Consider the following 8,908-nt stretch of genomic DNA (forward strand, 5'->3'; position numbering starts at 1 on the left):
TATGTGATAAAATAGACATCCCCACCAAAATCATGACATTTCATAAAGAGACGTATCAAAGGATAGAGTGTCTTCACATGAGAACTTGAGAGATCTTATATAAGGAGGAATAACATGTGGTGGAGATGAGTAATCTTCTTGACATGCAGAGAGGATATGAATCTTATATGTAGAGTAACATGTAGGCAGAAAAATGCTCTGTTTTCACAAAACAAAGATCTAGAGACTCGGAAAACAAAACACATAACACCAAAATAAAGTCAGAGAAAAATGTAAGAGGACCTTAAGAAACTCATAGGTCTTCTAGAGACACACACCATCACAAAAGAGTTTAGTTAAACAATAACTGACATGTCTCTGAAACTCTGTTCAGTTTCTTTAACTTTCTGAGCCTGCGATGATGTTTGTTTCTACATCTTGTTGAGAAGGTCGCCCTCTTTAGACAAGTAGCGTTTGCTAGCACGTACGCAGCCACATTCCTCTCGTGCTTTGTGCCTTCATATTGTCTCCATTCCATGATCTCAAGATGCGTCGATAAACATTCCGGAACAGCTGTTGTTTTCTTCCATAGGATCATCGGACCATTGTAATGGGCACCATGTTGCTGAGAGAAACATTATGTATAGGTTGTTACTATACTGTTCATATAACATACTAGTGAAAAAAGATCCATACTACATACCGGCTTAAGCTTGAGATATTTGAGTGTTGGAGCGTCTTTAAGTATACAAAAAAGTAGATTGGCCCATCCGGCACAACGTGTACATAGCTCTAGATGTTCAAGATAAGGGAAAGTAGTGCCACTAGGATATGGAGTCTGCAATTAAAGTGTGAATGATTCACTATATTGAACATAGAAGGAGAATCTTGAGAAAATGATTCAGTAACATAGTTGTTACCTCTGAAGATAGACAACATAGAGAGAGAAGACGGGCTGAGGTAAGAGATCCTATGAACATGTTAGAATGGCCACAAAGAACCTGGACATTAGCCTCGGTCACCTCTGGCATATGTTCAAACACTAGAAAGTTACTGAATGTATCTTTAAAGTCCATTTTCTCCAAAGAAGGAGCATTTATCACAAACCCATGATTCTTCTTAACGTTCCCTATAGAGTTATCGATGGACAAGCTCCTCAATGAAAATGCCTTGATGTTGAATATCATCACATTGTCATCTCTGGTTTTGTTTATAACCAAATCTTCAAGAACCGGGCAATTTCGTATAAGCTTTGCAACTGAATCGTCCCCCGAGAATTTGACCGATAAAAGGTGCAGACTCTTGAGCGATGGCAAGCGAAACCAATGCGGAACTTCCTTGAACACCACACTGCCGTCTTCTTTGGATTGGTCTACAACCAAATATTCAAGAAGCGGGCAAATTGGTAAGAAACTTGCAATAGTTTCGAACTTGACCGATAAAAGGTGCAGAGTTTTGAGCAATGGCAAGCGAAACCAAGGCAGAGCCACCTTGATACTTAGTTCACTGAGCGTCAGCGTTTTTAGTGTTCTGCAACTACTCAGAGTACACTCGTTACTATGGGTTACTTGTGTTTGTTTCACAACCAAATCTTCAAGAACAGGGCATATTCGTAAAAGACTTGCAACTGATTCGCCTCCCGTGAACCCAACAGATAAAAGGTGCATAGTTTTGAGTGATGGCAAGCAAAACATAGCTGGAACAACACTGATAGTTAGTTCACGGAGTATCAATGTTTTTAGTGTTCTGCAAGTGATCAAAGTAGGCTCATAATGATTGAATACTTGGGATTGTTTCACAACCAAATCTTCAAGAAAAGGGCACATACTTGCAACAGATTCGCAGCCCGAGATCGAAAGAAGGTGCAGGCTTCTCAGAGAGGACAACTGAAACCAACGCGGAACAGTCTTGAACTTCACATCCCTTACAACCAAGTATTCAAGACCCGGACACGATTGTAAAAGACTTGCAAGAGACACGTCACCTGAGAACTCGACCGAGAAAAGGTGGAGACTTTTGAGAGATGGCAAGCGAAAGCAAGAAGGAACAACCTCGATGCTTAGTTGACGGAGTATCAATGACTTGAGGGTTACGCAACTACTCAAGCAACTCGGCAGTTCTAGGGTATTCTCAAACGTCTGAATCCTCAGCTTTCTCACGGACCGGTTAACCGCAAATTTAACCAAAACGTTGATGTCTGAAGCTGAATATTTCTGGTTAAGCATGAGATGAAACCTCTCTAGAATTTGAGACTCGTTGAACAACAAAGATGCGTAAACAAAACTCATAAAGTTCACAAAACTCTTATATGAATCATCAAACACGCTGACATTCGGCACCAGTTTCCATGGACCCTCCATTCGTAATCTGTTTAAGAGACGTGTTGCAATGCTCTCTTCATAAAGCGGAAGCAATGAGAATATCTTCAGGATCAACTCATCTTGGAACTCACTGATGCTCGGTTCCTCCATCTTTTTTTTGTCTGGTGGGGGTTAGCTCTCGTTTTTGGAAAACCCTAACTTGAGTCTTTAATTAAACTGAAGGGGAAACTTGGGGCACAAGAAACTAAGAACCCTAGTCAAATTGTGTTTCACGATTAAAAATAAATTATTTATAACCTTTATAACTGTTTCGAAAAGCAGTAAAGGTTAATTTCCTAAATATTTGACTGAAGAAAATCGTAATTTATCTTTTTTCGTTTTTTTCCTTCCAATTTTCCTTGTTTTTAATTAAAGGGTGTAATTCATTAATATCTTTTTGAAAGGCTCTTCTCTCTTTCTTTGCTGGGACTTTTATTTGTGTAGAACCTAAAAGGAAATTTAAAAAATAAGTAAGGATCATATCTATATATGCGTGAATCAGAACTATTTTACATCCCCAAACTTTCAATTTGCAATCTGAATATTCAAGTATCAGAGATTTTACTTTGAATTTTGTTATGTGTGTTTCTTGATAATTCATATTTGATAGGCTTTATGATAGATTCACTAGAGCTTTTAGATGATAAATTTAATGCTTAAAGAAATTTAGATTAATAAAAAATTATTATGTGCAAGTAGAATATCTCAAACATATATTAGAATCTTTTTAAAAGGAAATTATTTCTTATTTTTTCTTTCTTTATAATTTAGTTTGGTGAAAAACTCACTGAAAATTCAACTAGTGCACATATCCTTAAATTTCGTAAAATCAGCATTGCAATAAAAATGTATTATTTGTTTTGGCAAAAAAAATCAGCATTGCAATAAAAATGTATTATTTATGTTGTCCGGAACAGCTGTTCGAAGCCGGGAAATATTCTTGTTTTAAGGATTTAGAGTAATTTCAATAGACATAAAATCTAATATATTTTGAGGATATATCTATGTTATATTACTATTTCGATATAAAAATTGAGGTAAAGTCGTCTAGTTGATGGGAACTAATAGTTTTGGTCCGTTTTGGTCCAATTGACAGAATCAAGGAAATTAATTTTAAAAAGGGTTACGATAGTGGTGACGAGGACATGATTCGGATATGTTTTAAAAGAATGGGTCTTATCTTCTTGCCTAGTAACAGCTATCATGGGGAATTGAACACTCCTAAACAGATCTTCTAACATAGGCATATTACATATACTACTCCTTCGCTTATCATAATATAAGTAGTTGTAAATGTTTTTCTGTTTCAAAATATAACTAGTTTTAACATTTTAATGTAATTTTATATGTATTAATTACTGTTTAACTAATAAAATTTTGTAGATTTGTTATAACTAGTTGAACATATATACTAAAATATTTTTTTTCTAGGTAACAAATTTTATAGTATTAATGTTTTTACTTAAAACTGCTTACATTTTAAAACAAAGAAAGTATTATTTAGACACAAACCAATTTTATTTTATTGTTATATTTAGTATAGAAATTAGAAAGGATTGTATAGCTATCTTATGATCATCTTAACTAATTTTTGGTATTTGATATGATTGCAATGATATAAAAATGAATATCACCTCATAAATGACAAATTAAAGAAAAAAGTACATTACAATAATAGTTTTTCTTAACACACAAAAGTGGGATATGAAAGTGACGGCCCATAGAATGAGAACCGCATATAAGAAACACAATAATAGCAATTAACATATGTGACGGATTATAGATAACGATCATAACAAAAAAGCAAAAACAAATATTTGGAGATAGATGTGAAAATTAAATAAAAGGGTCAACGTTATCCACGGCTTGCACGTAAGTAATACCCACACATATATTTATCCTTTTTCTTTTTCTTTAATTTAAATATAACTGGAACCTCTTCACATTCCCTATATATAAATGTAGATGTATATCCGTAAACAGAACTCATGCTTCTGTGTTCTGTCTTTTTTATCCTGTTTCAAGAATCCTAATTATTAATTTGAGTTCGATCTTCATTTCAAAGATGACTCTTCATTTCAATCTGAATATGAAGCAAATGGGCAACATGATCTATGAAGATTCAAGGAGGACCGAAGTAGAAGAAAACATTGTTGAAGGAGTTTCAAGATCGATGTTAGCAACTGAAACATCCTCCGAGGAAGATTCATCATCTTGTTCATTATCTTCCATGTGTTCTTCATCTGATTTAACAGAGGATGATGATGTTTCTTCGTCTTCTTCAAATGGACCTCTTGAAAATCTCTCTGACCTCATGTCACACCTCCCAATCAAGTAAGAAAAATCTCTTAAAACATTATGGGGGGTTTTAATACCTAATAATGAATGAAAATAAAGATTTTCTCAGCTCAAGATCTTTGTTATCTAACAAAGTTGTTTCATATTTTCGCAGGAGAGGATTGTCAAAGTTTTATGAAGGAAAATCTCAATCATTCACATCACTAGCAAATGTTAAAAGTCTTGAAGATCTTATGAAGACAGGTTTAAGAAATAGAAACTATGGAGCAAGAAGAAAGGCAAAGAGCACTGGAGGAATGATAGATCAAAGCTACAAAAGGGTTTATAGCCCTAAAGCTACAATCTCCAAGAAAGCCACAAGAAGACCTTCTGTCCTCTCTTGTCAAGCCAGAAGATGATGTTAGATATCAGAGAAACATTAGTCTTTCAAAAGTTTTTTTTAACCCTTTTTACGATACAACAAAATCAATTTCACAGTAACATAATCCATACATCACCTTAATCTTAAGTCTATGAGAGAAATTTCAGGGTCTTTTAATGTGTAAAAAAAGTTAAAACTAGACTTGTCTATACACTTTTTGGCTTTTTGTTGTTGTGTAGCTGTACGTATCAAAGCTTTAGTGATTCCTAGAATTGGTGGAAGCATTTCCACATAACTATGGCTTCACATAGGAAGAGACGGCTTGTCAATAGGATAGCAACTAGGCATTGTTACCGCTCACAATCAAGACAGCTTGCGAGCCTTGACCTCATATAGGATATCAACTAAACAGACATCTTCTTAATCTCAAGTTCTTTATGGTCTGTGATCTGGTTCAACATACGAAACCAAAAATAACTCGCTTTAGGGTAGGTCTTCGTCATTTTTTTAAGCCAACCTTTTCTTTTTTTCTGCCTAGTTTCAGAGTAAAATCACAGCTTTCATAATCAGCTTTAAGTTAAAATTAAAGACGTGCAAAATTCACATAAAACTTACTTTGAACACCAAATCAAAATGCAGTTGTTTGGCTAGAACCGTAAACATAGATAATCCACTCAGCATTCTCTTCATTAAGTCGATACCTTGACAAGCAAGATTTCATCATCAGCTGACAATTTATCAAACAACATGCAGATGCTCAGGCTGAATAAAAACTTGAAAGATAAATAAACCAGAGGGGAAAAAGATCTGCCTTCAAGAAAAAAACTTAAGCAACCATTATCTCCTTCAACTCTGCAATAACTTGAGGGAGATGTAAGGATTGTAAAAGCCTTCTCCCTGGTTTCACAACACAGCCAAAAACGTGCAATGATTATGATAATCACCACTTTGTGTAGAGAGAAAACGGCATTGGTTTCGTACCTATAGACAGGCTACATGTACGAAACCAGTGATTAGTAAACTTAATATGTTTTTGTTTGTATTTGTGTGTGAAATGAGTAGATATGAGAGAAGTAGTGAGCTGTTTGATTGTTTCTTATAGGTAAAGAACAATGAAATTGGATGATTTACATGTGCTCAAGCAAACATGATTTGGCAGCCTAACCCATACATTTCTCCAAATTATTGTTTTTTTTTTTTTTTCCATTAAATTATTTTTGTTATTACTTTGGTATTTTGATTCAGTGTATCATTTTTTTAGTTTATTATTCGGCGTATCTAGGCCTGGACATTCGGGGTCCTAATCGGGTTTCGGTTTAGTCCAATCGGTTTTCGATTTTCGGGTTTATCAAAATCAGCCCCATTCGGGTTATATGAAAATTCGGTTCGGGACCGGTTCGGGACCGGTTCGGGTTCTGTCGGATTCGGATCGGTTTAGTAAATCTTCAAAGAACCGGTAGAACCCAATGTACTTTCGGGTTCGGGTCCCAATCGGTTCTTCGGTTTAAATGTACCTGATTTATATCTACTTTGTAACTAAAATCGGTTCTTTGGTTTTAAAATACTTGATTTCTATCTATTTTGTAACCAAAACATAAATAAAATCGTTTCAAAAAAAAAGAAAGGTACATCAAATGTGATCATTCAAAATCAAGTGAAAGGTAAACATAATTATTGATCGAAAGAAATCCAAATAAATGAAAGCACGGAACGAAAATCAAGTTCTCATGAAATGAAAAACATTATTCAATGAAAACAAAACTCAAATCTAAAAACTTCAACCTTCAACCGCCACCTTCAACCATCAATCTTCATATAATAGATAATTATTTAGATGTTCAATTTATTTTGAATACATATTAGGAATTGAGATCATGTTTGGTACAAGTTCTTTTTGGAAATTTTGAATGTTTCGGGTTCTATCGGGTATCCATTTAGGTTCGGATTCGGTTCGGATAATACCCATAACCCGAAATACCATAAAACAAGATCCATTCGGGTTTTATGTCGGGTTCAGATCGGTTCGGATTCATTTTTATCGGATTGGATTCGGTTCGGATTTTCGGGTTCGGTTTATTTGCCCAGCCCTAGGCGTATCAATATTTAACTCCAACATTATGAAGTAATTATTGGAACTTCACACATAAACACAAGGAAAAAGACAGTACAAGTGTCACTCACTCTACATCCTCATCTTCATCTTCTTCTTTCTTATGTTCATTATCTACTGATAATTAGGGTTTATTCCCAGACCTCCATAGTAAAAGTAATGTCCCCAATCATCATTCTTATTAACCTCAGTCAGCTTCAATGCTCTTGACCAAAAGCACCACCAAGAATCCATAGTTGAGACAAGCTGAACTTATTTAGGCTTTGTACTTTGGATTCCCAAACATTTAGCTATATAAAAGTTATTCAATAGTCCATGGCTTCACCTGTTTGTAGTATGGGCCGGGTCTATTAACAGTTATATATCTGTATGTTTTGCTTCTTTTTGTGGAAATTAATGTTTTATTTTCATAAGTAAAATAACTAATATTTCTTATTTTAAAATTGGAATTTTTTTAAAAAACATGTTTCCTAAATTTCCATTTGCTCACATCTATGGAGGCCGTTGCCACTTATCCTTTTAAAACTTCAGGTTTATAAGTAGAGAGAGCTCTCAAGCCTCTACAGTCTTGAAAAACAATACAACCTTGTGAACTTCCTATAGAAAAAGATTGGACCCTATCCGCAGACTTGGCCCAAGTTAGATCGTTTAACTAACATTTGGCTAAAGGAAAGACGAGACTAATCCTATTATGTTGCTAGTTGCTACAAGAAAGAATCACATGATAACCAAACCGATTCAACCAACAAAGGGATATGTAAACCCTTTTCTTCTTTAGAACCGAAACATAACACAAATCTTGAGAGAAGGTACGCTCTGCATCTAGAACAATGATATCATACTGGAGAAGGCCCAAACTCGTCGCAAGCCAAGCCACTGCTGCCATACAACGTTAATCCTGAACTGGATTCCATTAAACTTCTCAAACCTGAAAGAAAAAAGACAAGCAAAAGAACTAATCAGTAGGACACCTTCAAGAAGAATACAGTGTAAATTTATTATACACAAATAAAGGTTTAAACTTTACCACCTAAATGGATTACACACTCCCAAAGATGATAGTAAGTGATTTGAATGATTTGATTAAGGTACCTTGCTTTATCTTGAGACCACTCTGCTTAAAAAAACTGATCTTTACACAAAGAAGAACCATTGCTTGAGAACTTGATCATCCACACTAGTTTCTAGCCTAAAAAATACACGTTACCATAGAGATAACATCCAATGATTATACCATGTAACATTACATATCCCTTCACGAATTAACAAAAACATTATCCCTTGATTCTAATAAACAAGGATTGATAAACATACTCCGATCAATCCAACAACCCCGAGAAACTCCAGCCAAGTAGTTTTTTTTTTCTATACAATAATACTTGAAATGAAAAACATAGTCACTCCAAGTGAAGATGATAGTAGTTCTGGCTATTAACAATCGAAGAAGACGACGACGATGATGATCTCTCATAATATAATATCTCAGGGGGTGGAACACATATATAGTTCCAGAACCATGCCACGAACCGACCAAGCTCTTGAAGTGGAAAACAGCAGACGAGCTGCAACATCTCGCCGCTTCTGATTCGTTCCGACGCCGGGATCCACCGCTGAAATATATCCGCAGAGAAGTGGGCTACGGACATCACCGTGTCGCCTCGGAACACCATGTCTCTCTTTGCACAAACGAATCTTCGTCTTATCTCAACAAGTTTGTTTTTTTCTTTCTTTCTTTCAGAATCGATATCTTTTGATTTGTCTTTGTGTGTGACTCTCTGTGTGTCTTTTTGTCTTAAAATA

General features: G+C 35.2%; 3 protein-coding genes across 5 annotated transcripts; 1 reads left to right on the top strand and 2 right to left on the bottom strand.

Annotated features, from left to right (window-relative positions):
• Positions 1-251: 251 nt before the first annotated feature.
• On the bottom strand, positions 252-2,511 carry LOC103856811 (putative FBD-associated F-box protein At5g56560). Its single transcript, XM_033288645.1, has 3 exons — positions 900-2,511; positions 683-817; positions 252-604 (listed from the first exon to the last, which is right to left on the bottom strand). The coding sequence occupies exons 1-3, from the start codon at positions 2,448-2,450 to the stop codon at positions 332-334; spliced, it is 1,959 nt and encodes a 652-aa protein (XP_033144536.1). The 5' UTR covers positions 2,451-2,511; the 3' UTR covers positions 252-331.
• Positions 2,512-4,343: 1,832 nt separating this feature from the next.
• On the top strand, positions 4,344-5,274 carry LOC103856812. Its single transcript, XM_009133949.3, has 2 exons — positions 4,344-4,673; positions 4,792-5,274. Exons 1-2 carry the CDS (start codon positions 4,405-4,407, stop codon positions 5,033-5,035), a joined length of 513 nt encoding a protein of 170 aa, XP_009132197.1. The 5' UTR covers positions 4,344-4,404; the 3' UTR covers positions 5,036-5,274.
• Positions 5,275-7,676: 2,402 nt separating this feature from the next.
• On the bottom strand, positions 7,677-8,894 carry LOC103856813. 3 transcript variants are annotated; one of them, XM_033288722.1, is made up of 2 exons: positions 8,201-8,894; positions 7,677-8,036 (listed from the first exon to the last, which is right to left on the bottom strand). In XM_033288722.1, exon 1 carries the CDS (start codon positions 8,776-8,778, stop codon positions 8,506-8,508), a length of 273 nt encoding a protein of 90 aa, XP_033144613.1. In that variant the 5' UTR covers positions 8,779-8,894; the 3' UTR covers positions 7,677-8,036; positions 8,201-8,505. The 3 variants fall into 3 exon arrangements, with proteins under 3 accessions (XP_033144613.1, XP_033144614.1, XP_033144615.1); XM_033288723.1 differs by having other exon boundaries at positions 8,139-8,894; XM_033288724.1 differs by having other exon boundaries at positions 8,136-8,894.
• Positions 8,895-8,908: the final 14 nt, after the last annotated feature.

Source organism: Brassica rapa, chromosome A03, assembly GCF_000309985.2.
Source record: "Brassica rapa cultivar Chiifu-401-42 chromosome A03, CAAS_Brap_v3.01, whole genome shotgun sequence".
In the NCBI taxonomy this organism is placed as follows: Eukaryota; Viridiplantae; Streptophyta; class Magnoliopsida; order Brassicales; family Brassicaceae; genus Brassica; species Brassica rapa.

What these genes read in the sequence shown, in the direction of transcription:
- LOC103856812 (XM_009133949.3), top strand. Translation starts at nt 4,405, where the DNA reads ATGACTCTTCATTTCAATCTGAATATGAAGCAAATGGGCAACATGATC. An exon ending in ATGTCACACCTCCCAATCAA is followed by an intron (nt 4,674 to 4,791) that starts GTAAGAAAAATC and finishes ATATTTTCGCAG; the next exon opens with GAGAGGATTGTCAAAGTTTT.
- LOC103856813 (XM_033288722.1), bottom strand. Translation starts at nt 8,778, where the DNA reads ATGGTGTTCCGAGGCGACACGGTGATGTCCGTAGCCCACTTCTCTGCG.
- LOC103856811 (XM_033288645.1), bottom strand. Translation starts at nt 2,450, where the DNA reads ATGGAGGAACCGAGCATCAGTGAGTTCCAAGATGAGTTGATCCTGAAG. An exon ending in TATGTTGTCTATCTTCAGAG is followed by an intron (nt 818 to 899) that starts GTAACAACTATG and finishes CTTTAATTGCAG; the next exon opens with ACTCCATATCCTAGTGGCAC. An exon ending in AATATCTCAAGCTTAAGCCG is followed by an intron (nt 605 to 682) that starts GTATGTAGTATG and finishes TGTTTCTCTCAG; the next exon opens with CAACATGGTGCCCATTACAA.